This window comes from Coturnix japonica, linkage group LGE22C19W28_E50C23 (assembly GCF_001577835.2).
Source record: "Coturnix japonica isolate 7356 linkage group LGE22C19W28_E50C23, Coturnix japonica 2.1, whole genome shotgun sequence".
NCBI classification, from domain to species: Eukaryota; Metazoa; Chordata; class Aves; order Galliformes; family Phasianidae; genus Coturnix; species Coturnix japonica.
This window is the reverse complement of record NC_029544.1, coordinates 1,561,908-1,589,671: the sequence shown is the minus strand read 5'-3', so window position 1 is coordinate 1,589,671 and position 27,764 is coordinate 1,561,908. Positions and strand designations below refer to the sequence as shown.

Genomic DNA, 27,764 nt, shown 5'->3' with positions numbered 1-27,764 from the left:
GGGGTGGGATGGATGTGGGGTGGGATGGATGTGGGGTGGGATGGATGTGGGATGGGATGGGATGGGATGGATGTGGGATGGGATGGATGTGAGGTGGGACATGCAGCCTCAGCCCCACTGCTCTGCGCCCCACAGCTCTGACCAGCTTCGAGGTGGTGATCCAATACGGCTTGGCCACCCCAGAGGGTCTGGCGGTGGATTGGATCGCAGGCAACATCTATTGGGTGGAGAGCAACCTGGACCAGATCGAGGTGGCCAAACTGGACGGCACCATGCGCACCACGCTGCTGGCCGGGGACATCGAGCACCCCCGGGCCATCGCATTGGACCCCCGCTATGGGTGAGAGCAGCTCCCCCTCCATGGGGCCGCGGTGCTGCTATGTCCCCACTGATCTTAACCCCGTTGTTCCCATAGGATCCTGTTCTGGACGGACTGGGACGCCAGCCTGCCCCGCATCGAAGCCGCCTCCATGAGCGGTGAGGGCCGACGCACCATCCACAAGGAGACGGGCTCTGGGGGGTGGCCCAATGGGCTCACAGTGGATTACCTGGAGAAGCGCATCCTCTGGATTGATGCAAGGTGGGCTCAGGTTCCCCCCCATCCCTACAGCCCCCACTGGGTGCTGCCCACCCCCCCATCCAACCCCCTGCAGCCTTTGTTCTCTATGGGGCTGATGGCTGTGATGCATCCCAGCCTTTGCTTTGGATTTTCGCTGCCCTGGGTGCATTGCATTGGATCCTGCCCCATGTTGGCTCTCACCCCCTTCTCCCACCCCCCATCTCTTGGGCACAGGTCGGACGCCATCTACTCAGCCCTATACGATGGCACGGGGCACATCGAGGTGCTGCGGGGCCACGAGTACCTGTCCCACCCCTTTGCCGTCACCCTCTATGGGGGGGAGGTCTATTGGACCGACTGGCGAACCAACACCTTGGCCAAGGCCAACAAATGGACGGGGCACAACGTGACGGTGGTGCAGAGGACCAACACGCAGCCCTTCGACCTGCAGGTTTACCACCCCTCCCGGCAGCCCCTGGGTGAGCCTGGTGGGGGGGTTTGGGGGGTCATAGCAATGGATGGGGGTCCTGGTGTTTGCTGACCCCCCCCATCCTCCCCGCAGCCCCCAACCCCTGCGAAGCCAATGGAGGCAAAGGGCCGTGCTCCCACCTCTGCCTCATCAACTACAACCGCACGCTGTCCTGCGCCTGCCCCCACCTCATGAAGCTGGATAAGGACAACACCACGTGTTATGGTGAGCCTGGGGGCACCATGATGCTCTCAGCCCCCCATTGCCCCCCAATAGAGCCGAGATCCCACCACGTCCCCCCCCTTGTACCCACAGAGTTCAAGAAGTTCCTGCTGTACGCGCGGCAGATGGAGATTCGGGGGGTGGATATCGATAATCCTTATTACAACTACATCATCTCCTTCACCGTCCCCGACATCGACAACGTCACCGTGGTGGATTACGACGCCGTGGAGCAGCGCATCTATTGGTCCGACGTGCGCACGCAGACCATCAAAAGAGCCTTTATCAACGGCACCGGCGTCGAGACCGTCGTGTCTGCAGGTGGGTGCAGTGGGGCTCTGCTATGGGGCAGCTCCTTCCCGGCCCCATAGATCACAGCTGACCTCTGTCTCTCCCCCCACGTTGCTTTTCAGACCTGCCCAACGCTCACGGCCTGTCTGTGGATTGGGTTTCCAGAAACCTCTTCTGGACCAGCTACGACACCAACAAGAAGCAGATCAACGTGGCGCGGTTGGACGGCTCCTTTAAGAACGCCGTCATCCAGGGCTTGGATAAACCCCACTGCCTGGTGGTGCACCCCATCCATGGGTACGTGTGACCCCCCATATGTGGGGTCTGGGGGCATCAAAGTGCCATAGTGGGCACATATGGGGGCACAGCTGACACAGCATCATGTGTGAGGGGTGTTATAGGGGGGAGGTGGGCATGGGGTGGTGCAAGGAGGGGGCTTCATTCTGGTGCTGAGTTGGGTGCTGGGCTTTGGGCTGCCATACAGGTGTGTGTTGTCTCTATGGGCTCAGCCCCCTCCCCACTCCCAGCTTATCACTGTGTTATCACTGCAGGAAGCTCTATTGGACCGATGGGGACAACATCAGCGTAGCCAACATGGATGGCAGCAACCGCACGCTGCTCTTCACCAACCAGAAGGGCCCTGTTGGTACGGGGGTCCCCCCTGCTCCCATCTCCCCCTCCTGATGGTCCCCATCCTTCTGACTCCACTTCTCCCTTGTCCCCAGGCCTGGCTATTGATTACCCCGAGAGCAAACTCTACTGGATCAGCTCCGGCAACGGCACCATCAATAGATGCAACTTGGATGGCAGCGACTTGGAGGTGATTGTGGCACTGAAGAGCCAGCTGAGCAAGGCCACTGCATTGGCCATCATGGGTGAGAGCTGTGGGGTAATGGGGTGGGGGTCCTGCCCTGTGCTGCTCAATGAGGGGTGGGCACAGCCCCTGCCCTCCATGCCGTGGCCTTAAAGCTGCATGGAGAGGATGGGGAAAGCAGCTCCATGCTCCTGACCCTACACGCAGGGGACAAGCTGTGGTGGGCTGACCAGGCCTCGGAGAGGATGGGAACCTGCAACAAGAAGGACGGGACGGAGGTGACGGTGCTGCGTAACAGCACCACGTTGGTGATGCACATGAAGGTGTACGATGAGAGCATCCAGCAGGGTGAGCAACTGGGGGGGCTGCGTGGAACAGGGGGTCCTTGGGGAGGGGGACGGGGTGTCACCCCTCACCCTGTGTCACCCTTTGCCTCCCCATCCAGCTGGGAGCAACCCCTGCAGCGTGAACAACGGCGACTGCTCGCAGCTTTGCCTTCCCACCTCGGAGACCTCCCGTTCCTGTATGTGCACTGCTGGGTACAGCCTGAAGAGCGGGCAGCAGTCCTGCGAGGGTGAGCGCTGCTGTGCCCACATCTATGGGGCAGCACTGTATGGGGGGCATGGGGTCGGTGCTGCCTTTGGTCCCTGTGGCTGTGAATGGTCTCCCCCAGCTCTGCCCTATTTGCCACCATCATCCTTGGGGAACAGAGATCCCTCCCCCTGCGGCTCTGGGTGCCAGAACCTCTCCAAGGCTGTTTGTGTGCACCGTGTTCTGTCCTTTTGGCACCATCTGGGTCAGGGCAGGGATGGAATAACAACAATAACTGCAGAGCTCAGTGCCAGCGCTCAGCTGGAGGCTTCAATGGGGGGGGGGGGCTGTGTCTGTCTGTCCCAGCCCCACACTGGGAGCTCTGGGGGTCAGTGCTGCTGTGTGTGCCTTGAGCTGGGGGTGCAGTGCAGACCTGGGGGGCTCTGCTGCCTTTCTATGCTGCCCCAAAGGCCCCATTTCACCCCCAGCTGTGTCAGCTCTCAGTTCAGTGTGTGTCCTGCCCTTCTTTTACCCCCAACCATCCCATCCCCATTGTGGGAGGGCAGCTTTTCCCCCATCACTTAGACCGTGATCAGGCAGGGATGTGAGCAAAGCAGAGGCAATGAAGGACACCCAGCACTGCCCTCACTGTCCCCACGTTCTGCAGGTGTCGGCTCCTTCCTCCTTTACTCCGTCCACGAGGGGATCCGTGGAATTCCTTTGGACCCCAATGACAAATCAGACGCCCTGGTTCCGGTGTCGGGGACCTCTCTGGCTGTGGGCATTGATTTCCATGCAGGTGAGCTGTGGGTTGGGGTGCTCAGTTGCATCTCCTGCCCCATCGCACCCCCTGACCCCAATGGTGGTCACTGTATGAGCCCCCCACCCTCACTTTATGAGCCCATCCTTGCTTATAGAGAACGACACCATCTATTGGGTGGACATGGGGCTGAGCACCATCAGCCGTGCCAAGAGGGACCAGACGTGGCGCGAGGACGTGGTCACCAACGGCATCGGGCGCGTGGAGGGCATTGCTGTGGATTGGATCGCGGGTGAGTGGGGTCTGCATTAAGGGGGGGGGGGACAGAGGGGAAATAAGAGCAGGGCAATGGGGGGGTGGGCGCTCACGGACCCTCCGTGCAGGGAACATCTACTGGACGGATCAGGGCTTTGATGTCATCGAGGTGGCCAGGCTCAATGGGTCCTTCCGCTACGTGGTCATCTCGCAGGGCCTGGATAAACCACGGGCCATCACTGTGCACCCAGAGAAGGGGTAGGAATCGACTGGGGGGGTTGTATGGGAGGGGGGGGTTGAGGGGTCTGTGTGGTCTCACTCTGCGTCCCATGCAGGTATCTGTTCTGGACGGAATGGGGGCAGTACCCCCGCATCGAGCGCTCGCGCCTGGATGGCACCGAGCGGATGGTGCTGGTCAATGTCAGCATCAGTTGGCCCAATGGGATATCAGTGGATTATGAGGTGAGTGGGGAGGTGAGGGACCCCTCAGACCCCCCCCCCCCCCTCCATCCACCCAACAGCTCTGAGCCTCGGGATGGGGTGGAGGTGTGGGGCTGCCTTGGGGTCGGCCCCACTGTTGCTGATTGGGGTTGTTCCTCCTCTCCTTAGGATGGGAAGCTGTATTGGTGTGATGCGCGGACAGACAAGATCGAGAGGATCGACCTGGAGACGGGCGAGAACCGCGAGGTGGTTTTATCCAGCAACAACATGGACATGTTCTCCGTGTCCGTCTTCGAGGATTACATCTACTGGAGCGACAGGTTGGGGGTCCCAGGGTGATGGGGGTGATGGGGGTGGGCTCAGAGCTGGGGCTGAGCGATGTGACGGCTGGTTCCTTTCATAGGACTCACGCAAACGGCTCCATTAAGAGAGGCAGCAAAGACAACGCCACCGAGTCGGTGTCCCTGCGGACGGGCATCGGCGTGCAGCTCAAGGACATCAAAGTCTTCAACCGCGCACGGCAGAAGGGTCTGTTGGAGCTGAATGGGGCCGGGAGGGGACTATAGAGCTGGGAGGGGGCTGTGGGGCTGGGATGGGGGCTATGGGGCTGATACACCCTCAGGGCAGAGCTCTGATCTCCTCTTATCCATACAGGTACCAACGTTTGTGCTCAGAACAACGGCGGCTGCCAGCAGCTCTGCCTGTTCCGCGGCGCCGGGCAGCGGACGTGTGCCTGCGCCCATGGGATGCTGTCAGAGGATGGAGTCAGCTGCCGCGACTACGACGGCTACCTGCTGTACTCGGAGCGCACCATCCTCAAGAGCATCCACCTGTCGGACGAGAACAACCTCAACGCCCCCATCAAACCCTTCGAGGACGCCGAGCACATGAAGAACGTCATCGCTTTGGCCTTCGATTACCGCTACGGCACCAAAGGCAGCAACCGCATCTTCTACAGCGACATCCACTTCGGGAACATCCAGCAGATCAACGACGATGGAACGGGACGTAAAACCATCGTGGAGAGTGAGCGTCCTCGGGGCTCAGCCCCAGCTCTTCTCATCCCCCCCCTTTCCTCCCCAGCTCCCCCCTGCATTGCCTGTTTCCCTGTCCTCGGTTGACGTTGTTGTTGGCCTTGCTGAGCTCTCGGCTCCCTCCCATCACGGGTTGTTCTGTGCTTCTTTGGGGTGTTTTGGAGCTGAGCTCAGCTGGGAATTCTCCCCCTCCCCTGCGCCTTCCTTATGGCCTTGGATATCAGGAGCAATCCCAGCGCCCCCCCTGGCACCGAAGGCGCATCACGAGGCTGAGCCGTGCACGTGGATGCACTGAGCTCCAGCAACTCACACTGCAGCACGTTTGGGATCTGCTGTTTGTGCTTCATGGCCACGTTGAGCCCTGGGGGCTGAGCAGAGCTTACCCAGCCCAGCCCTCACCTCCAGCTCTTGCTTTGCATTTGCTTGGTTTCCTTGCACTTGCTTGGTTTCCTTGGCTCCCACGGCTGTAGGAAGGACTGTGGCCGTTGCTTTGCTGGGGTGAACCTGCAGCAGGGTTATAAACTCTCTCCCTAATGAGCGTGTTTACATTTGCTGCTGGAGGTGGCTTTTATTACCACAAGCTAGTGAGCAGCTTCCATCTCTCAGCGCCGCTTCATTAAAGCTTTTGTTGGTTATTAATGGCCAGGAGGGCTGGGGGTGCAGCTCAGGTTCCTGGCTGAGGAGCTCGCATCCATCAGAGCAGACCCCCCCCCCCTATTAAGCTTCAGGCCCAGGGGTGCTCACCCCTTCCCATCCTCCCCCTGCAGATGTTGGGTCAGTGGAGGGGCTTGCTTATCACAGAGCTTGGGACACTCTATATTGGACCAGTTCAACCACCTCCACCATCACCCGTCACACTGTGGATCAGAGTCGTTTGGGGGCCTTCGAGAGGGAGACAGTGATCACCATGTCAGGGGACGACCACCCGCGTGCCTTCGTGCTCGATGAGTGCCAGAAGTGAGTGGATGCATTGAGCCAATGCATCTCTACCAGGGAGATGGGGATGGCAATGGCACCGTGCATCCCTTCCCATCTCCTCCCTTCCTTTCCTTTCCCTTCTCAGCCTGATGTTCTGGACCAACTGGAATGAGCAGCACCCCAGCATCATGCGTGCCACCCTGTCCGGTGCCAACGTCCTCATCATCATCGACCAGGACATCCGCACGCCCAACGGGTTGGCCATCGACCACAGGGCTGAGAAGATTTATTTCTCTGATGCCACGTTGGACAAGATCGAGCGCTGTGAATACGACGGGTCCCATCGCCACGTGAGTGGGGGGACAAGGTGGTTCTATGGGCAGGCAGATGGGGCAGGCTGAGTTTGAGACAGGCTGTGTTTGTTTGGGGCTGCCCCACAGCTTCGCGCTCATGTCTCGCCAATGTCCTACAGGTGATCCTGAAGTCAGAACCCGTGCACCCCTTTGGCCTGGCTGTTTATGGGGATTACATCTTCTGGACGGACTGGGTGCGCCGTGCCGTGCAGAGAGCCAACAAATACGTGGGCACTGACATGAAGCTGCTGCGTGTGGACATCCCCCAGCAGCCCATGGGCATCATCGCTGTGGCCAACGACACCGACAGCTGTAAGGACCCCCCACCACCCTTCCTTCCTTCCTGTGGTTCCTTGGGGACATCCAAGGGGAGGGCACTCAATCCCATGGGGGCTCTGAAGGGAGAGAATTCACCCCACTTGTGCCCCTGGGGAGGACAGACACCCCCAAACCCACTCATCCCCCCATTGAAGTGCATGGGGAGGATCTCATCCCCCCATTGAAGTGGCTGGGGAGGATCTCATCCCCCCATTGAAGTGCATGGGGAGGATCTCATCCCCCCATTGAAGTGGCTGGGGAGGATCTCATCCCCCCATTGAAGTTCATGGAGAGGGTCTCATCCCCTCATTGAAGTGCATGGGGAGGATCTCATCCCCTCATTGAAGTGCATGGGGAGGATCTCATCCCCCCATTGAAGTGCATGGGGAGGATCCTGTGCCTTCCCTCCCCCCATAATGAAGGACATAGAGGAACTGCTGCTGAGTGTGACCCCTCTGTGTGCCCCCATAGGTGAGCTGTCCCCGTGCAGGGTGAACAATGGCGGCTGCCAGGACCTGTGCCTGCTCACCCCCAAAGGACACGTCAACTGCTCGTGCCGCGGCGAGCGCGTCCTGCAGGAGGATTTCACCTGCAAAGGTGGAGGGGAGGTGGAAGCTGACAGCAGCCAGGAGGGGATGGGCTGGAGGGGAAGGGGCTGCGCTCAGCCCCACTGACCCTCCTTGTATCCCCCCCCTCCCCAGCTCTGAACTCCACCTGCAACGTGCACGATGAGTTTGAATGCGGCAACGGCGACTGCATCGACTTCAGCCGGACATGCGACGGCGTGGTGCACTGCAAGGACAAGTCGGATGAGAAGCAGTCCTACTGCAGTAAGGTTCCTCCTCTTGCTGCTTTGCTCATCCCATCCTGCTCAGTGCTGCTGGGGGTCTCTGCTCACCTCCCCCTGCTGCTCCACGTCCCTCTTTGCCCCCCAATCCTGCAGGCTGCAGAGCTGCACTAATTGCAGCCAATGGGAGACCCAGGGTTGGGGTTGGGGGGGGGGTTGCAGCTTCACTCTGCAGCAGCCCTTGCTTTGCAGCTGGGGAGGATCCGTGCTGCAAAAAGCTGAGCTTGAATCCATTTCCTCACCCTGCTTGTGCAGTTTCTGCTCTGCTGGAGGGTCCCACGTTGCTACCAAAGCTCCAGCACTCACAGCAACCCCCCCCCCAACCCCCATTAATTCTTACAGGCAGCCGCAAATGCAAGAAGGGTTTCTTGCACTGCATGAACGGGCGCTGCATCGCCAGCCGCTTCTGGTGCAACGGGGTGGACGACTGCGGGGACAACTCGGACGAAGTGCCGTGCAACAGTAAGCAATGGCTGCAAGCCAGGCTGCTGTCAGCTGTCTGCAATGGGGGCGGTGGGATGGGGTTACCTTCAGCTCCACAGGGAGGGATGAGCGGAGGATACAAGGTCTGAACGGCTCGTGCCGTGCGTGCAAACACAGCGTGGGGATGGAGAGCCGTGCAGGCAATGCAGCAGAGCACAGAGCGGCCTGAAAGTCAGGGCTGGGGGGGTATGGAGTGACAGCAGATTGCAATGGGCACAGGGGGGGCTGCAATGGGCACAGGGGGGGTTGCAGTGGGTGCAGAGGGGGCTGCAGTGGGCACAGGGGGGGCTGCAATGGGGCTGTGGGTGCTGGACCCCCACCCACTTGACTTCATCCCACCTCATTGCAGAAACCAGCTGCGCTGCCACCGAGTTCCGTTGCCGCGATGGGAGCTGCATCGGGAACTCGAGTCGTTGCAATCAGTTCATCGACTGCGAGGACGCATCGGATGAAATGAACTGCAGTGAGTGCCCTGCGTGCATCGCACATCCCTATTGCCCCCAGTTCTGTGTCCATTGGCTCACAATGCATCTCCTCGCAGCCGCCACCGACTGCAGCAGTTACTTCAAGCTGGGGGTGAAGGGCACCACGTTCCAGAAGTGTGAGCACACGTCGCTGTGTTACGCTCCCAGCTGGGTGTGCGACGGGGCCAACGACTGCGGGGATTACTCCGACGAGCGCAACTGCCCCGGTGAGCCCACGTCCCTATGGAGACCCCCGTGTTTGGGCTGAGGATGGAGGGGAGGGGGCTCCACGCTGCTGTTTTTATGGCTGTTTTCTTCCCCCCCCCCCCCAAAGGTGGGAGGAAGCCCAAATGCCCGGCCAACTACTTTGCCTGCCCCAGCGGGCGCTGCATCCCCATGACGTGGACCTGCGATAAAGAGGATGACTGCGAGAATGGAGAAGATGAGACGCACTGCAGTGAGCGGCAGGGTGGGGAGAGCATGGGGAGCAGGGGGGGATGGGGGGCAGGGGGGACCCTCCTCCAGGCCACATAGCAGCCCCCAGTGCTCTTAGTGCTCTGCTTCCATAAGTGTAGGCTTCTGAGCAGAGCAGATCCATTTGCGCAGCACTTTGTGCCCACTTGGGTTGCAGCTCCATAGTGGGGTCCCACATCACCCCCCACCCCATCCCCTCCCTGCACGGTGCAGGGCTGCTACCCCAGCTCTGAGCCCCCTCCTCTCCCCTCCCAGACAAGTTCTGCTACCCCGTGCAGTTCGAATGCAACAACCACCGCTGCATCTCCAAGCTGTGGGTGTGCGACGGGGCCGACGACTGCGGGGACGGCTCCGACGAGGACAGTCGCTGCCGTGAGTGCTGCAGCCCCACGTCCCCACTGCCACCACTCTGCCCTATGGGGCACCTCTCCACGAGTGGATTTTCCCCTATTAGGGCTGACCACGTGCAGCACGGGGTCCTTCCAGTGCCCGGGTACGTATGTGTGTGTGCCGGAGCGCTGGCTGTGCGATGGGGACAAGGATTGCGCCGATGGGGCCGATGAGACCCTCGCTGCTGGTTGCTGTGAGTCCCATAGGGGGGATAAATGAGGGTTGAAGGGAGGATATAGGGGAGCAGGGTCTGAGCACGGTGCATCATCCCAGTGTACAACAACACCTGCGACGAGAGGGAGTTCATGTGTGGGAACAGGCAGTGCATCCCCAAGCACTTTGTGTGCGACCACGACGACGACTGCGGCGACGGCTCCGACGAGTCCCCGGAGTGCGGTGGGTCATTGGGGGTCTGGGGTTGGTGTGAGGGGGTCCACAGCCCTCCTCCCCTCCTGGTGGTCCCCAGGGCAGGGGTTAGGGCTGTGTTAGGGCTGGTAATGGCCGTGCTAATGGTGCCTGTCACTTGCAGAGTACCCAACCTGCGGCCCCCACGAGTTCCGCTGCGCCAACGGCCGCTGCCTCAGCAACAGTCAATGGGAATGTGATGGGGAGTTTGACTGCCACGACCACTCGGATGAGGCGCCCAAGAACCCGCGTTGCAGCAGCCCAGGTGCCTGCAGGGCCGCGTTTGGGTGCAGGGAATGGGGCTGCACCTCACACTGAGCTCACACTGCTCTCACCCCGCTGCAGAGAGCAAATGCAACGACTCCTTCTTCATGTGCAAGAACGGGAAGTGCATCCCGGAGTCTCTGCTTTGCGACAACAACAACGACTGCACCGACGGCTCCGACGAGCTCAACTGCTTCATCAACGAGTGCCTCAACAAGAAGCTGAGCGGCTGCTCCCAGGAGTGCGAGGACCTCAAGATCGGCTACAAGGTAGGGACGCTCCGGGCTGATGCTGCTGTGCATCCCCAGCGCTGCTCCTGCTCCGTGCTGCGGCGTTGCATGGTGCTCTCCCCTCCTGTCTGCATGCACCCATGGGTGCCCGGCTGTGTTGACACCCCCGATGCCTCCTGCAGTGCAGATGCCGTCCTGGCTTCAGGCTGAAGGACGATGGGAAGACGTGCATCGACATCGACGAGTGCTCCACCACCTACCCCTGCAGCCAGAAATGCATCAACACGCTGGGGAGCTACAAGTGCTTGTGCATTGAGGGCTACAAGCTCAAACCCGACAACCCCACCAGCTGCAAGGCCGTCACTGGTGAGTGGGGTTTGGGCTGGGGGTGCTGCTGGTGCTGCAGCCCTATAGTGGTGCTGTGTGCATGGTGTGGGGTGGGACCCACAGGGCAGATCCTGACCCACCTTCTGATCCCTTCATGCAGACGAGGAGCCCTTCCTCATCTTTGCCAACCGCTATTACCTGCGCAAGCTCAACCTGGACGGCTCCAACTACACTCTGCTCAAGCAGGTGTGGGGTGGGAGGGGAGCAGCAGCCTGCGGGGTGGGGGCTGCAGCTTAATGGGGGGGGTCCAGCATGCACAAAAGCTCCCAGCATGAAGGTGTGGGTGGATTTGGGCTCCCATGCAGACAGTGGGGTCCATGCACATGAGCTCTCACTGCAACTGTGCATGGGATTGTGTGCAGGCAAACAGCTGTTCTGCAGGGACCTCCATAGGTCAGGGCCTGCACAGCAGCTTGCAGGGGCTGCAGGGGCTGGTGGGGGTTTGCTGGACCACCCCCCATAACCCAATGCCAGCAGGTGGAACTGTTTGACTGCTTCCCTCTCCCTCCCAGGGCCTGAACAACGCCGTAGCTCTGGATTTCGACTATCGGGAGCAGATGATCTATTGGACAGACGTCACCACGCAGGGCAGCATGATCCGCCGCATGCACATCAACGGCAGCAACGTTCAGGTGGGGGGCAGGGGTGGATGGATGCAGCTGGGATGGATGGATGCAGCTGGATGGATGGGATGGATTGCAGTTGAGAGATGGCAGGATGGAGTGCAGCTGGATTGGATGGATGGATGCAGCTGGGATGGATGGATGCAGTTGGGATGGATGGATGCAGCTGGGATGGATGGATGGATGCAGTTGGGATGGATGGATGCAGTTGGGATGGATGGATGGATGCAGTTGGGATGGATGGATGGATGCAGCTGGGATGGATGGATGCAGCTGGGGTGGATGGATGCAGCTGGGATGGATGGATGCATCCTGCATGGTCCCAACCTGTTGCTTCTTCTCCCCTCTCCAGGTTCTGCACCGAACCGGGCTCAGTAACCCCGATGGGTTGGCAGTGGACTGGGTTGGGGGCAACCTGTACTGGTGTGATAAAGGCAGGGACACCATTGAAGTGTCGAAGCTGAACGGGGCGTACCGCACCGTGCTGGTGAATTCAGGGCTACGTGAGCCCAGGGCGCTGGTGGTGGATGTGCAGAATGGGTGAGAGCTCTGGGGTCTGATATGGGGCTGGTGGTTTAATGTTGTACTGGGGGAGGGGTGGTTCTACCCCCTCCTGCCATGCAGGATGCCCAGCACGTTGTGTGTGCTTTGTGCTGGGCTCAGTCCCGCTCTTATCTGCCATTCCCTTCCCAGTTACCTGTACTGGACAGACTGGGGAGACCACTCATTGATTGGGAAGATTGGAATGGATGGCACCAACCGCAGCGTCATCGTCGACACCAAGATAACGTGGCCCAACGGCCTCACCCTCGACTACATCAACAGCCGGATCTATTGGGCTGATGCTCGGGAGGATTACATTGAGTTTGCCAGCCTGGACGGCTCCAACAGGCACACGGGTGAGAGCTGTCAGGACCTTCTGGGTCCTGGTTGGGTGCTGAGCTGCTGAGCTGGAGCCTGGCTTTGGGGTGGGACCCCAATGCTGGCTCCAAGCAGAGCTCACCCTGTTTTTGGTGGGTCTGGGGGCTGCCCCTTGTTGAGCTGCCCTCTCCCCCCCTCAGTGCTGAGCCAGGACATCCCGCACATCTTCGCCCTCACCCTCTTTGAGGATTATATCTACTGGACCGACTGGGAGACCAAATCCATCAACAGAGCCCACAAGACCACGGGAGCCAACAAGACTCTGCTGATCAGCACTCTGCATCGCCCCATGGACATCCACATCTACCACCCCTACCGGCAGCCTGACGGTGAGCTGGGGGGGCTCTGAGGGCCAGCACCGGGCACACGATGCCAGGAGGGTCTGGGGGTGCCATGCAGGGAGTAGGGCCCAACACAGGGTCCTCCCCATGGGGCTGACTCAGCTCTGTCCATCTCTTTGCAGTTCCCAACCACCCCTGCAAGACCAACAACGCCGGCTGCAGCAACCTCTGCCTCCTGTCGCCGGGTGGGGGGCACAAATGTGCGTGTCCCACCAACTTCTACTTGGGCAGCGATGGCAAAACCTGCGTCTCCAACTGTACGGCCAGCCAGGTAACGTCCCCATGTGCTGATCCTGCACTGCTGCAGCACGCTGTGGCTTCATGCAAGCAGCTGTGCAGGGCTGGTGCATGGGGCTGCGGTGCATGCATGACTTTTAGTGTGAGCAAGTGCAAACTATGGGCTGTGGGGGGCAGCTTTGGGGTGATGCTGCCCTCCCCATAGCCCAGAGGTGGCACCCAGGGTTAATGTGTGGGATGGGATGGCACAGAGGTCGGAGCCCTTTGCAGAGGGGGCTCTATGGGGTCTCCCCTTCACGTCTGGGGTCCCTTTCTGTTGCAGTTTGTCTGCAAGAACGACAAATGCATCCCTTTCTGGTGGAAATGCGACACAGAGGACGACTGCGGGGACCGCTCTGATGAGCCCGAGGACTGTCGTGAGTGCTCTGCTCCTCAAAGCTCTGCTGCATTGGGGATGAGGAGGGTCGCCCCATTGGAGCCCAGTGCTGTACTTGGTCTGTACTGGAAGTGTTCCCATAAGGGGATGTTTCACCCCATCTTCTCCCCACAGCCGAGTTCAAGTGCAGACCAGGCCAGTTCCAATGCTCCACCGGGATCTGCACCAACCCGGCCTTTATCTGTGATGGAGATAATGACTGTCAGGACAACTCGGACGAGGCCAACTGTGGTGGGTTCATCCTCTTTCCTTATGGACCTCAAAGCCCAGCAGGGCTCCAATAAAGCCCCATTGCAAACGGTGTCACCTCCTTGGCAGATATCCACGTCTGCCTGCCCAGTCAGTTCAAATGCACCAACACCAACCGCTGCATCCCCGGCATCTTCCGCTGCAACGGTCAGGACAACTGTGGGGATGGAGAGGACGAGAAGGACTGTCGTAAGTGGGCTGGGCTGGGGGCCGTGTGGGTCAGCAGCTCTGTGTCTTCGTGTATTGCCTTTACCTGCTCTCTGGGGATGGAGGGAGCCCATTACCTGCCCCACTCAGAGCTCTGTGTCTCCCCTGGTGCCCATAGCATCTATGGGGTGGGTTTAGTGGGGCTGTATTATGGGCTGGGGGCTTGCAGAGCCCTCCCTGCCTTCCTGCTGCCTCTGCTGACTGTGCCTCCCCCCGCAGCCGAGGTGACGTGTGCCCCCAACCAGTTCCAATGCGCCATCACCAAGCGCTGCATCCCCCGCGTCTGGGTGTGCGACCGCGACAACGACTGCGTGGACGGCTCCGACGAACCCGCCAACTGCAGTAAGGATCCTCCACAGGGGGGAGCAAACAGGGGTCGGTGCAGCCCCTGCAGCCCCCACTGCAGCAGCGACGTGTGTGGAGCTGAGTCTTTGCTTTTCCCTGCTGGTCTGCTTGCATTAGAGGCTGCAGGCGGTGCGGCTCCATCTGGGTCTGTGCAGGTTCAGCTGCAGGGGAGCCCCATAGGGGAGATGACAGCGGTGCTCAATGCCCCCTCCCCGTATTTACATCCATTTCTTTCTCCCCAGCACAAATGACGTGCGGCGTGGATGAGTTCCGCTGCAAGGACTCCGGAAGGTGCATCCCAGCACGTTGGAAATGCGACGGGGAGGATGATTGTGGGGATGGGTCTGATGAGCCCAAGGAGGAATGCGGTGAGCGAGGGACCTTGAGGGTCTCCAGTCTCCCCCCATCCCCAAAGGCTGCAGGATTTCAGCTCCTTGGGAAGGCAACGAGCAGCTCTTCCGGTTGCTCACACCTGCTGCGTGGGCGCTGCTGATGCATTCCTGTCTGCATCCCTCCCAGACGAACGTACCTGCGAGCCCTACCAGTTCCGCTGCAAGAACAACCGCTGCGTGCCGGGCCGCTGGCAATGCGACTACGACAACGACTGCGGGGACAACTCGGACGAGGAGAGCTGCAGTACGTGCTGCCATCCCACCTGCACTGAGCCACGAGCTCAGGGCAGAACTTGAGGCTCCCCTGCAGTGCTCAGCTCTGCACTGTGCAGGATGCATTGGGGCAGTTGGGGCTGATGGTTGGGAGCTGCAGCCCCACAGATGTGGCTGGTCGGTCCCATGAACTCCAGGAGCTCGTGGCTGCTCTGGGGAGAGGCCAGAAGTGGTGACAGATGAGAGGGATGGGCCAAAACTCATTGCTTTGCAGGCAGCGATGCCCTCCAGCACCTGCAGGGCTCGCGGGTGCTGCCATGATGGAGCAGGGCAGGCTGCGGAGCAGCTCGGCTTTACGCCAGCGCTTTGCACTTTGGCTCCAGCTTTGGCAGGCAATGCCCTGCGAGGTGCTTTGGCTGAGGCTGTGCAAACTCATCACCTCCGAGATGGGGGCTGAGGTCTGTCTGCAACGAGCCGGACCCAAGTCACAAACCTGGACCTGGCTCAGGTGTGCAGGAAATGATGGCTGGTTTGGAGAAGCAGTGGCAGAAGCTGCTGCCCCTTAACGAGCTTAATGAACTAATTAGCAGAGCTGTGCCAGCACTGTCCTTTGGAGCAGTGGGGACTGGGGTGGTGGTGGTGGTGGCCAGGACCCCCTCCCTGCTGCCTTGGGATGGCAATGGGGCTGGCAGACAGCCCTGCAGACGCAGCCCCTCCTGTGCCAGCCCATCGCCCACGTCTCTCTGTCTCCCTGCAGCCTCCAGAGCGTGAATTTTTTATTTTTATTTTTTTCCTTTTTCTGTTGTTTTCATGTCGTGTTTTTTGAGTTCGTGCCATTTCACTTCATCTTATGTTTTTTTCCATTTTCACACTGTCGTTACGGGGCGCTCAGAGGTAGGTTCCTGCCAAAATCTTTTTTAATTCCATGTACAGTCTCTTTGAAAATGAAATGAAGACGTTAAGTTCCGAGTGAGGGCAGAGGGGCTGGGACCAGCCCAAATCCCCGGCACCACCAGGGCCCACGCATGGCTCAGTCTTGGCCCCGCAACCCGTGCCCCTCTGACACTCTGACTGTCCCCCCTTTTGCTCCCAGTCACCCCCTGTTGGCTTCTGCTCCCCCAGCGTTTCCTGGTGCTGCACCTCTGGGCTGGGGGGGGCTCAGCCCCATTCCCCAGCTGCGTGCCCGCGCTGTCCCCAATGCCATGGAGTGCAAATGTCGGTCAGGCTGTGCTGTCTGCCCTGCGATGCCACTCTTCCTGCCCGAGCTCAGGGCTGCCCTGTGTTCTGTCCCCAGCACCTCGGCCCTGCTCGGAGAGCGAGTTCTCATGTGCCAATGGCCGCTGCATCGCCGGGAGGTGGAAGTGTGATGGAGACCACGACTGTGCGGATGGATCTGATGAGGTACGGCACCGGGGAGGGGAGCAGCCCCCTGTCCTGCCCTCAGGCTGCAATGGGGACCCCTCAACCCAGTGCCTGCCCCTGTGAGGAGCTGGGGGCTGAGGGCCCAGCTCTGGCTGCCATGATGGGGCAGGAAACAAGCACAGCCTGGGCTGTCCCTGCTGACCACCATCCCTGCACCTTTCACTGCAGAAAGACTGCATACCCCGCTGTGAGTTCGACCAGTACCAGTGCAAGAACGGGCACTGCATCCCCATGCGCTGGCGCTGCGATGCTGATGCCGACTGCATGGATGGCACTGATGAGGAAGACTGTGGTACTGGAGGTAATGGCAGCGCTGGGGTCACCAGCTGGGCTGGGGATGGGGCTGAGCACCAGAGCAGCGCCTGGGCATGGCAGGCTGACTGCGGCCCATCTAAGGCCTAACTCGGGCCTACTTACGGCCTAACTCAGGCCTACCTGTGGCCTAACTTGGGCCTACCTGCAGTCTAACTCAGGCCTACCTGCGGCCTAACTCAGGCCTTTCTGCGGCCTAACTCAGGCCTACCTGCAGCCTAACTCTGGCCTAGCTGCGATCTAACTCGGGCCTAACTCAGGCCTACCTGCGGCCTAACTCAGGTCTACCTGTGGTCTAACTTGGGCCTACCTGGAGCCTGACTGAGGCCTACTGCGGCCTAACTGAGGCCTACTGAGGCCTACTGAGGCCTAACTGAGGCCTACTGCGGCCTACTGAGGCCTAACTGTCTTTCCTTCACCGTCACAGTGCGCACCTGCCCCCTGGACGAATTCCAGTGCAACAACACTCTGTGCAAACCACTGGCCTGGAAATGTGATGGAGAGGACGACTGCGGGGACAACTCGGACGAAAACCCTGAGGAGTGCTGTGAGTGACGCTGCCTCCCTGCTCCCAGTGCTGTGCCACCACCATGGCCCTGCAGGGAGGAGGCAGGGCCAGGGTCTGCTGGCTGCAACAGGCTCCTCTTGAGGGTGGCCTTGGAGATGGGTGGGTGTGGGGTTTAGGACAGGGCTGGTGGGGCAGAGAGGCCATGCCTTGCTGTGGCACCAGCAGCGGGTGATTGTCTGCTTCAGTCTCTTTGCTTTAGTCTCTGGAGCCCGCTCACGTCTGTGGGACTCCCTGGGATCGGGCAGAGGCCGAGCAGCGGCTCGTGACCAGCGTGACAGTCTGGCCATGGCGTCTCCTTTCACCGTCACCGTTTGTTTCTGTTTGCTGGTGCAGTGAAATTCCAGTGTCCCCCCAACAGACCGTTCCGCTGCAAGAACGACCGGGTATGTCTGTGGATCGGTCGGCAGTGCGATGGCATTGACAACTGTGGAGACAACACTGATGAGAAGGACTGCGGTGAGTGCAGACCAAGCCTGGGCTGTTCCCTGCAGGGCGCTGGGCTTGGCTTGGCCCCCTGCTCCTTCCCCAGTGTTGGGGGCAGCTGCCAGCACTGCAAGACCCTCCCCAAGCTGCTCTCCCCCTGCTCCATGCATGGGGCCGGGCACCCAGGGCCCCAGGGTGTCACAGTGCTGCCCGTGCTCCCACAGAGTCCCCCACGGCCAAGCCCAAGAGCTGCAGCCAGGACAAGAACGAGTTCCTGTGCGAGAACAAGAAGTGCATCAGCGCCAACCTCCGCTGCAACTTCTTTGATGACTGCGGGGATGGCTCTGATGAGAAGTCCTGCTCTCATGGTGGGTACAAATAGGGGGCTGGGGGGCGCTGGGTGGCTGTGTGGGTGCTGACCGTGTCTCCCACCACAGAGCACAAGTCGTATGACTGTATGACCAACGCCACCATGTGTGGAGATGAGGCCCAGTGCATCCAGGCGCAGTCCTCCACGTACTGCACGTGCCGCAGAGGCTTCCAGAAGGTGCCAGACAAGAATTCCTGTCAAGGTACTTCCTGCTGCTGAGGGCCATATTTACAGCTGCTTTTCACCCTTAGGATGCATCTTTGTGTCTGCAAAGCAGCTGGGATGTCGGGAATGGCGTCCATAGGGCACAGATGAGGGGCCTGGAGGGTGGTGGGGGTTCTGTGCCCCAGTGCTGAGCCTGGAGACACCTCCTGAGCCCCCTGACCCCATCTCCCCTCTCATATCTCTGCTCAGATGTCAATGAGTGTCTGCGCTTCGGGACCTGCTCCCAGCTCTGCAACAACACCAAGGGCTCCCACGTCTGCAGCTGCGCCAAGAACTTCATGAAGACCGACAACATGTGCAAGGCAGAAGGTCAGGAGGGGGCTGCGGGTGTGCACAAACCCTGAGCATGCCGTGCTTTGCTGCAGGACTCAGCTCCTATTCCTCCTCCTCACCCTTCGCTCTGCCCATCTTGATGGGATGCTGGCCCTGTCAGTGTGTCCCATCCATCTGTCCCTCCCCAGCACAAAGGGACGCTGAGCACCCGATCTGTGCTGTCAGAGCATCCCTGGGCATCACCAACATCTCTTCCCCTTCAGGTTCAGAGCACCAGATCCTCTATATTGCGGACGACAACAAGATCAGAAGCATGTACCCCTTCAACCCCAACTCAGCCTACGAGCCGGCCTTCCAGGGCGACGAGAACGTGCGCATCGATGCCATGGACATTTACGTCAAGGGCAACAAGATCTACTGGACCAACTGGCACACGGGCAGGATCTCATACTGCGAGCTGCCCGCCTCCTCTGCTGCCTCCACCGCCTCCAACCGCAACCGGCGCCAGATCGACGGCGGTGTCACCCACCTGAACGTGAGCTCTGGTCCCATATAATAATGGGGGAGGTGTGCAGTGGGGCGGCCGACCCCGAGCCTCCAGCCCTGAGCCTCCTCCTTCTGCCCTCCCCAGATCTCCGGGCTGAAGATGCCGCGGGGTATTGCTGTTGATTGGGTCGCTGGGAACATCTATTGGACGGACTCCGGGCGGGATGTCATCGAGGTGGCGCAGATGAAAGGCGAGAATCGCAAGACGCTGATCTCGGGCATGATTGATGAGCCCCATGCCATTGTGGTTGATCCACTTAGGGGGTGAGACTCCAGCCCTTTCCCTCTTACCCTCTATCCTGCCCTCACCCCGCTTCCTTACCAACAAACCCTTCCGTGGTGGGTGCTCCCTGTGCCTCAGGGACGCGCTCTTTGTTGGGGTGGGTGGTATCTGAGGTCGGCTCACCCCATTAGGATGGTGCTGGGGGAAGGCTGAGGGTTTCTCCTCTGCTGGGTTGCGGGGTTGTCCTGCTCGTCCCCTCTTTACAGCCCTGCTGGCATTGACCTGCCCACGTCCTTTGCAGGACTATGTACTGGTCAGACTGGGGCAATCACCCCAAGATCGAGACGGCCGCAATGGATGGGACGCTGCGCGAGACGCTGGTGCAAGACAACATCCAATGGCCAACAGGTGAACAGGGGGGACAGGAGGTGCCAGTGACCTGCAGTGGGGGGGACACGGCTGGGTCCTGCTTGGAAAGGAGTTGGGGCGGGGGGTCGGGGTGGGCTTTGAGCCCCCCTCATGGCTGTGTGTGCACCAGGTCTGGCTGTGGACTACCACAACGAGCGGCTGTACTGGGCTGACGCCAAGCTGTCCGTCATCGGCAGCATCCGGCTCAACGGCACCGACCCCGTCGTGGCCATCGACAACAAGAAGGGTGAGCAGGGGGATGTGGGAACAGCAGGGGGAGGTTGACCTGTCCAGGGTTTCTTTCATGATGGGAGACCCCAGCCCAGCACCCATCTATAGGCTCTCAGCCCTGCCCATGGCAATGCCCTGTGCCTCCTGTGTCTGAGCTCTGCTCTCCTCCCTCCCCCAGGGCTGAGCCATCCCTTCAGCATCGACATCTTTGAGGATTACATCTACGGCGTCACCTACATCAACAACCGCATCTTCAAGATCCACAAATTCGGGCACAAATCCGTCACCAACCTGACGTCCGGCCTCAACCACGCCACCGACGTGGTGCTCTACCACCAGTACAAGCAGCCGGAGGGTGAGTGTTGGCCTTGGGGGGTTCAATGAGTCTAACATGGGGTGGTTATAGGGTGAAGGGAGCAGGGGGGCTGAGCCAAGCTGGTTGGGCATGGGGTTCATGTTGTCCAGGGTGCAATGGAAGGGGGTTCATGTTGGCCAGGGCACAGTGGAAGGGGGTTCATGTTGGCCAGGGCGCAATGGAAGGGGGTTCATGTTGGCCGGGGTGCAATGGAAGGGGGTTCATGTTGGCCAGGGTGCAATGGAAGGGGGTTCATGTTGGCCAGGGCCGCAGTGGAAGGGGGTTCATGTTGGCCAGGGCGCAATGGAAGGGGGTTCATGTTGACCAGGGCGCAATGGAAGGGGGTTCATGTTGGCCAGGGCGCAATGGAAGGGGGTTCATGTTGGCCGGGGCGCAATGGGAAGCTGCCAGGGTGACCCAAAGGCATTGGGTGCTGTGGGGCAGCCTCACTCTGTGCTGTCCCTTCTATCTGGCAGTGACCAACCCCTGTGACCGTAAGAAGTGTGAGTGGCTCTGTCTGCTGAGCCCCAGCGGCCCCGTCTGTACCTGCCCCAATGGCAAACGCCTGGACAACGGCACCTGCGTGCTCATCCCCTCCCCAACCGCGTCTGCTGTGGGTAGGTGATGAGGAAGAGGATGGATAGAGGTGGGGGGTGTTGTTTGGCACAGCCCTGCTCACCTCCCACCTTAATCCCAGTGCCCACCACCGACACGTGCGACCTGGTGTGTCTGAACGGGGGCAGCTGCTTCCTGAACGCCCGCAAACAGGCCAAGTGCCGCTGCCAGCCGCGCTACAACGGGGAGAGGTGCCAGATCAACCAGTGCTCTGATTACTGCCAGAACGGGGGGCTGTGCACCGCGTCCCCATCCGGTGAGAGCTATGGGGCTGGGAGCCTCGTTGGGGGGCTGTGGGGGGCACATAGGGGCACACAGCACGGCTCTGATGGCTCTCATTCATTCCTAGGCATGCCCACCTGCCGCTGCCCCACCGGCTTCACGGGGTCCCGTTGCGACCAGCAGGTTTGCACCAATTACTGTCAGAACAACGGGAGCTGCACGGTGAACCAGGGCAACCAACCCAACTGCCGCTGCCCGGCCACCTTCATCGGGGACCGCTGCCAGTACCGTGAGTGGGGGGCAAAGGGGGGGTGGGGGTCTTATGCATTGGGAGGTGCAGGTTGGGTGCTGAGCTGCTGCTATGGAGCTCTGCACAGGGGGACATGCAGGGTGGCCAAGCATGAGCCAGCGCTATGACCAAGGGTGGCACCTTGGGGGGGTGAATGGGGGTTGTCTCCCCTTGTACCCCCCACCCTGAGCCCCCTGTGCCCCATAGAACAATGCTTCGACTACTGCGAGAACAACGGCGTGTGCCAGATGAGCAGGGATGGCAGCAAGCAGTGCCGCTGCCCGCCGCAGTTCGAGGGCTCTCAATGCCAGGAGAACAAATGCTCCCGGTGCCAGGAGGGGAAATGTAACATCAACAGGCAGAGCGGGGAGGTGTCCTGCATGTGAGTGACGTGAGGCTGGGGGTGCAGGGGTGGGAAGGGTCTGCATGGGGGGGGGGTGAGGACGTGGGTACCCATAGGGTGCTCTGTGGTTCAGTGGGGCACCAGGGCTGGCATGGAGATGGGACCAGGAGCAGGCAGAGCTGTGGGGGTGGGGGGGGGGTAATGGGGGGCATCACTGGGGTGGGTGGGGGGTAATGGGGGGCATCACTGGGGTGAAAGTGGGGGTAATGGGGGGCATCACTGGGGTACGTGGGGGGTATGGGGGCATGCAACTGGGGTGAGTGGGGGGTTAAAAAAGGGGGGCATCACTGGGGTGAGTGGGGGGTAATGGGGGGGGCATCACTGGGGTGGGTGGGGGGTAATGGGGGGATCACTGGGGTGAGTGGGGGGGCAATGGGAGGGGGCATCACTGGGGTGGGTGGGGGGTAAATGGGGCGATCACTGGGGTGGGTGGGGGGTAAATTGGGGGGGGCATCACATGGGGTGGGTGGGGGGCATAGGGGGGGCATTCACTGGGAGGTGGGTGGGGGTAAGGGGGGGGGGGCATCACTGTGGGTGGGTGGGGGTAAATGGGGGTGGGGGCATCACGGCGGGGTGGGGGGGTACATGGGGCATCACTGGGGTGGGTGGGGGTTAACGGGGGGTGGGGCATCACTGGGGTGGGGTGGGGGTAATGGGGTGGGGGGGCATCACTGTGTGTCCATGCACTGACCTGGGTGCCGCTCCAGCTGCCCCCGTGGCACAGATGGCACCGAGCTGCCTGAACCTGCGACAGCTACTGCCTGAACGGCGGCACTGCTCCATCAGCGACAAGACGCAGCTGCCCCAGTGCCTGTAAGTGAGTGGGGGGCTTCAAGGGGGGGGGGGGGGGGGCGGGGGGGGGGGGGGGGGTGGGGGGGGGGGGGGGGGGGGGGGGGGGGGGGGGGGCTACGGGGCTGTGCCATGCAGGGGGGAGATTCCTCCAACCCCCCAAGCAATGCTGACAGCCCCGATCTGTGGTCATCCCCCTCCCCCCGTAGCAGTCCTGTGCCCCTCCCACCGCGCCCGTGCCCCCCCTGCCCCCCCCATTCCCCGCATGCCGTCCTGCCCCCTCTAACCCCCTGCTCTCCCCCTGCTCTCAGGTGCCCTATGGATGTGACGGGGCCGCGCTGTGAGGAGTTCATCGTGGGGGAGCAGCAGAGCAGCCGTATGTGGGGGGGGGGGCAAGGGGAGGGAGGGGGGCTTGGGACGTAAGACTGGGCCCTGTGCCCCCCCCAGGGATGAGCCCCCTGACCCCCAACCCCCCCCTTTGTGCTGCAGGAACCGCCTCCATCGTCATCCCCATCCTGCTGCTGCTGCTCCTGCTGGCCGTGGTGGCCTTTGCCTGGTACAAGTGGAGGATTAAAGGGTGAGTGGGATAGAGGTGGTTATGGGGGGGGGGGGGGTCATGGTTTTACCCCCCCACCCTGACCCTGTTCTTTGCCCCCCCGTAGTGCCAAGGGCTTCCAGCACCAACGAATGACCAACGGGGCCATGAATGTGGAGATTGGGAACCCGACCTATAAAATGTACGAGGGGGAACCCGACGACGACGTGGGGGAGCTGCTGGACGCTGACTTCGCCCTGGACCCTGACAAGGTGGGTCTGGGGGGGGGGGGTGTTAATCCTAATCCTATACATGGGGAGGACTCGATGCAGGTTGGGGGGCTGAGCTGCTTTAAGGGGAGCTCACACAGTGGGTGTGAATGGGGCAGGGGGGGCACAGCTGGGTGAGATGGGGAAGATATGGGGGGGCATGTTGGAATTGACCCTTTTAGGGCAGTCACCAGCACTCTATGGGGCAGAGCCCCCCATAACCCAACACACCATTACTCTTTAAGCCCCCTTAACCTCATTACACCCCAATCACCACCACTCTATGGGGCAGACCCCCCCATAACCCAACACACCATTACTCTTTAAGCCCCCTAACCTCATTACACCCCAATCACCACCACTCTATAGGGCAGACCCCCCCATAACCCAACACACCATTACTCTTTGAGCCCCTTAACCTCATACACCACAATCACCACCACTCTATAGGGCAGAGCCCCCCATAACCCAACACACCATTACTCTTTAAACCCCCTAACCTTATACACCCCAATCACCACCACTCTATAGGGCAGACCCCCCCATAACCCAACACACCATTGCCTCTTCAAGCCCCCTAACCTCATTACACCCCAATCACCAGCACTCTATAGGGCAGAGCCCCCCATAACCCAACACACCATTGCCTCTTTAAGCCCCTTAACCACAATCACCACCACTCTATGGGGCAGACCCCCCCATAACCCAACACACCATTACTCTTTAAGCCCCCTAACCTCATTACACCCCAATCACCATCACTCTATAGGGCAGACCCCCACCCAACCCAACACACCATTACTCTTTAAGCCCCCTAACCTCATTACACCCCAATCACCACCACTCTATGGGGCAGAGCCCCCCATAACCCAACACACCATTACTCTTCAAGCCCCCTAACCTCATTTATGCCCCCCCCCCACCTTAAACCTTTGCAGCCCACCAACTTCACCAACCCTGTGTACGCCACCCTGTACATGGGGGCCCACAGCAGCAGAAATTCCTTGGCCAGCACCGATGAGAAACGGGAGCTGCTGGCGCGTGGGGCAGACGACGACCTGACCGACCCCCTGGCATAGTGTGTGTTGGGGGGGGGGAAGGAGCAGGTAATCGGGTTGGATGTGTGTGGTGTCGGATGGAAATAATGGGGGGGGGTGGGATTATATAGGGTGGGGTTATTGGGGGGGGGGGGTGAAGAGAGCCTGTATAAATGTACAAGATTGAAGATTATTACTATTTCTATGTGAGCAGTATTAATGTACCCTGGACGTCCCCCCCCCGCCACTGCTGCGGTTCAGATGAGGTTTCTGCGCTATTGGGGACCCCGCCACATTTTAAAAACCCCCCCCACCTCCATCACGTTATGGGGCAGCAGCTTTCACCCCCCCCAGCCAGCAGCAATGGGGGGGTGGGGGCTTCTGTGCGCCCCCCCCCAATTGCATCAGCTTGAACCCCCCCCACCCCAGCTGTTACTGGGATGAGCCCCCACCCCCCCCCCTCAAACCCCCCCCCCAAAAAAAAAACCTTTGCACATTTTTTTAAAACAGGAAAAACACACCCCCCCCCCCCCGAGCCGACCTCGCTTTTATTAGTAAGAGCTCATAACACGCATGTGGGGGGGGGCGGGTGGGGGGCGGGCCAGGAGGAGGAGAGGAGGAGAGCCCAACCCCCCCCCCTCATTCCTTTTCATTAGTTGGGGGGGGGAAACGTTTTTAATAATTTTTGCTGGATTCCTTTGCAACTAAACAGAACCAGAACGTTGTTATAAATAAACTTTGTACAAAACGGACGAGCCGGGTCGCTTGAGTTTAAATGGGGGGGGGGGCGGGCCAGAATGGGGGGGGGGGGGGGATCCGACCCTGACCTTATTAAGGGAGGGCTGCGTGGTGTGCTCCCCCCCCCCTCAATTTACAGCCACCAGTGGCGCTGCAGCCGCACACGGGAATGGAATTTGGGATGTGGGGGGTACTCTAAGCGCTCCCTTCTGATGCCCCACCCCCCGCTTCTTTTTTCTATGCCCCCCCCCCCCCGGTGCTGCCTGTTGAACGCCCGATTACCCGCTCTTTCTCAGATCTATTTCCTCTATTTCCTCGCAGCGCTTTGTTCCCGGTATCGTTTTTCCATCTCCGAAGCGTTTCCCCCCCCCCCAACTCCGCCCCCCCCCTTTTTTCTTCTTCTTCTTCGCTTCTTTTTGTCCTTCCTGTTCTATTTTCCAGCCCTCCTTCCCCCCCCCCCCCCCCGAATTCAGCCCTTTCCCACCTCGCACTGATGTGCCCCCCCCCCCCCCATCCTCCCTGCCCCCCCAACCAGCCCAAACGACACCAACCAACAGGGGGGTCCCGGCAGAGCCCCCCCCCCCACCCACCCATAAGGGCCCGACAATGAAGGGAGGTGGGGCCTCCTTTGGAGGTCCATGCTGGTGCTGAAGGCCGGGGGGGGGGAAGAAAGCGATGCCCCCCAACCTCAGTTATGAGGAATGGAGTGGGGGAGGAGCCCCCCCATATGGGGGTCCCTATATGTGGAGGTCCCACAGTGCATGAGGCTTTGAAGGGCGGGGGTGTTGGTTGGCCAGGACCCCCCCCCCCTCCATTCCTTCCAGCTGTACAATGGTGCATGACCTTTATAGGCGGGGGGTCACAGAGGCCTCCGTGGGGGGGGGGGGGGAGGTTGGGACAGGAGGACCCCCCCCTATATGTAGAATGGGGCATCTTGGGGGTCAGCTGCCCCCCCCCCCCCGTAGTGTGTGGGGTTTGGCTGTGATGGGGGGGGGGGCGGCAGGACCCCAGTCTGTTGGCTCCCCATTCTCAGGGTACACCGAGGATTGTGCGATCCCCCCCCCCCCCCCCCAAAGGGCAGCGGCTCAGTCCCGCCCCCCGGAGCTGTCAGCGCTGAGTTACGGAACCCCCCCCCCCCTCCCGAAATCAGCACAAACCCGGTTGCCGGTGTCGGTTCGGTCGGAGGTTGGCGTCGCTGCGCAGGGAGGGCACCGCCCGGCCCCGAAGTGCCCAACTTCTTCGTGCCTCCATCACGGCTCCATCATCATCAACCCGACACCGGAGCGGAACGACCCACCGACGGACAGACGGACCGACGGACCGACCCATAGACAGACCCATAGACAGACCCATAGAGAGACCCATAGAGAGACAGACAGACAGACCGACCCGCCGCGATGCTCCGCCGCCCGGTCCGGCCCCGTTCCACTATCGCTGCTCGGGCCGTGGGCTGCTGCTGCTGCAGGTAGCGGCACTGGACCTTAGGGGATTAGGTGGAGGGGGCTATAGGGGGCTTTAAGGGGGGTATTAGGGGGGGTTATGGGGGGCATTAGGGGGAGATAGTAGGGGATATAGGGGATATAGGGGGTATAGGGGGTATAGGGGGTATAGGGGGTATAGGGGCTTATAGGGGGTATAGGGGGGTTATGGGGGGTATAGGGGGACTTATAGGGGGATATAGGATGGATATAGGGGGGTATGGGGGGTATAGGGGGTATAAGGGGTGTATGGGGGGGTATAGGGGGTATGGGGGGTATAGGGGTTGTGAGAGGGGTTATGGGGGGGTCGGCTGCAGCAGTGGCCGTTATTTGGGGAGGGGGGGTTTGAGCATCTGGGTGGGGGTCAAGGAGATGCGGGGCCAGGGTGATCGCATATGGGGGGAAGAGTGAAGGGTGTGAGGAAGGGGTCCGTGTTCATAATGTGGGGGGGGGGTTTGCAGGAAGGGGACGGTTAGAGTGTTATGGGGGGGGGGTCCGGAGAAGCCCCGAGTTGGGCCGTTCCGGGTGGAGTTTCGGGGGGGGGCAGCGCTCTGTGACCCCCATCGCCTGCCATTAAACACAGCGCTGAGGGTTGGGGGGGGGGGGGCTGCACATCGCCACCATTCCCTATTGCCCGCCCCCGGCAGTCCCACCGTTGGTGTCCCCCCCCCCACACTTCCACTTTCCCCGACCCAAAGGCTGCTGATAGATGGGGGGGGGTCGGGCTCGGTGCCCCCCCCGAAGAGCCGCGTTAGAAAAGGCCCATTTCCACCGGCTTTCCATATGATCAAACGGAGGCCCATTGCCCCCCCCCCCAACCCCCCCTTCATCGGGAAGTAAGACGCACACACAGGACCCCCCCCCCCCTCCCTAAAGCCCCCCCCGGTCTCCCATCCCTGTCCGTATCGGTGCGCGTGATGCGGGGCGGCTCCGTGTGGACCCCCCCCGGCTCCGTGTCCCATCTCGAGACAAATGGGTTTGTTTTGATTGGAAGCGGAGCGGGCGCTTTGGCCCCTCTGCCCCCCCCTGCTCAGCCACAGTTCTCATTGTGGGGGGGGGGGTCAGCACAGACCGGGGGGGGGCGGGGGCACGTAGGGGTGGTGCCATCGCCCCCCCCCCAATAGGTTCGGCCGCTGTGGGGGGCACAGAGGCGCAATCTT

The 27,764-nt window shown here is 60.8% G+C and overlaps 2 protein-coding genes across 2 annotated transcripts in view; both read left to right on the top strand.

The window, feature by feature from the left end:
* The window catches only part of LRP1 (LDL receptor related protein 1), a 79,416-nt gene extending 54,954 nt beyond the window's left edge, over positions 1 to 24,462 (top strand). The window contains 67 exon segments of the mRNA XM_032441070.1: positions 91 to 340; positions 416 to 580; positions 794 to 1,038; positions 1,122 to 1,253; positions 1,344 to 1,571; positions 1,664 to 1,838; positions 2,093 to 2,187; positions 2,267 to 2,416; positions 2,563 to 2,703; positions 2,801 to 2,929; positions 3,554 to 3,685; positions 3,804 to 3,938; positions 4,030 to 4,159; positions 4,237 to 4,363; positions 4,511 to 4,662; positions 4,746 to 4,870; positions 4,997 to 5,368; positions 6,144 to 6,333; positions 6,440 to 6,644; positions 6,767 to 6,959; positions 7,437 to 7,562; positions 7,667 to 7,795; positions 8,155 to 8,274; positions 8,645 to 8,758; positions 8,837 to 8,986; positions 9,094 to 9,228; positions 9,489 to 9,605; positions 9,688 to 9,816; positions 9,897 to 10,019; positions 10,153 to 10,293; positions 10,374 to 10,561; positions 10,705 to 10,888; positions 11,010 to 11,095; positions 11,422 to 11,541; positions 11,885 to 12,072; positions 12,226 to 12,431; positions 12,594 to 12,782; positions 12,917 to 13,065; positions 13,354 to 13,447; positions 13,582 to 13,698; positions 13,786 to 13,905; positions 14,143 to 14,265; positions 14,511 to 14,636; positions 14,788 to 14,904; positions 16,168 to 16,274; positions 16,464 to 16,596; positions 17,035 to 17,154; positions 17,509 to 17,631; positions 17,823 to 17,966; positions 18,036 to 18,170; positions 18,383 to 18,502; positions 18,730 to 19,001; positions 19,098 to 19,276; positions 19,537 to 19,643; positions 19,774 to 19,890; positions 20,053 to 20,229; positions 20,706 to 20,846; positions 20,927 to 21,100; positions 21,194 to 21,355; positions 21,563 to 21,740; positions 22,470 to 22,500; positions 22,502 to 22,529; positions 22,532 to 22,571; positions 22,859 to 22,923; positions 23,037 to 23,124; positions 23,210 to 23,354; positions 24,290 to 24,462. Coding sequence (XP_032296961.1) covers positions 91 to 340; positions 416 to 580; positions 794 to 1,038; positions 1,122 to 1,253; positions 1,344 to 1,571; positions 1,664 to 1,838; positions 2,093 to 2,187; positions 2,267 to 2,416; positions 2,563 to 2,703; positions 2,801 to 2,929; positions 3,554 to 3,685; positions 3,804 to 3,938; positions 4,030 to 4,159; positions 4,237 to 4,363; positions 4,511 to 4,662; positions 4,746 to 4,870; positions 4,997 to 5,368; positions 6,144 to 6,333; positions 6,440 to 6,644; positions 6,767 to 6,959; positions 7,437 to 7,562; positions 7,667 to 7,795; positions 8,155 to 8,274; positions 8,645 to 8,758; positions 8,837 to 8,986; positions 9,094 to 9,228; positions 9,489 to 9,605; positions 9,688 to 9,816; positions 9,897 to 10,019; positions 10,153 to 10,293; positions 10,374 to 10,561; positions 10,705 to 10,888; positions 11,010 to 11,095; positions 11,422 to 11,541; positions 11,885 to 12,072; positions 12,226 to 12,431; positions 12,594 to 12,782; positions 12,917 to 13,065; positions 13,354 to 13,447; positions 13,582 to 13,698; positions 13,786 to 13,905; positions 14,143 to 14,265; positions 14,511 to 14,636; positions 14,788 to 14,904; positions 16,168 to 16,274; positions 16,464 to 16,596; positions 17,035 to 17,154; positions 17,509 to 17,631; positions 17,823 to 17,966; positions 18,036 to 18,170; positions 18,383 to 18,502; positions 18,730 to 19,001; positions 19,098 to 19,276; positions 19,537 to 19,643; positions 19,774 to 19,890; positions 20,053 to 20,229; positions 20,706 to 20,846; positions 20,927 to 21,100; positions 21,194 to 21,355; positions 21,563 to 21,740; positions 22,470 to 22,500; positions 22,502 to 22,529; positions 22,532 to 22,571; positions 22,859 to 22,923; positions 23,037 to 23,124; positions 23,210 to 23,354; positions 24,290 to 24,430 — 9,689 coding nt within the window. The 3' untranslated portion in view covers positions 24,431 to 24,462.
* Positions 24,463 to 24,561: 99 nt separating this feature from the next.
* Positions 24,562 to 27,764, top strand: part of NXPH4 (neurexophilin 4) — a 12,985-nt gene continuing 9,782 nt past the window's right edge. Inside the window, exons 1-2 of the mRNA XM_015887041.2 lie at positions 24,562 to 24,594; positions 26,277 to 26,591. Coding sequence (XP_015742527.1) covers positions 24,562 to 24,594; positions 26,277 to 26,591 — 348 coding nt within the window. The remainder of the gene's footprint in view (positions 24,595 to 26,276; positions 26,592 to 27,764) is intronic.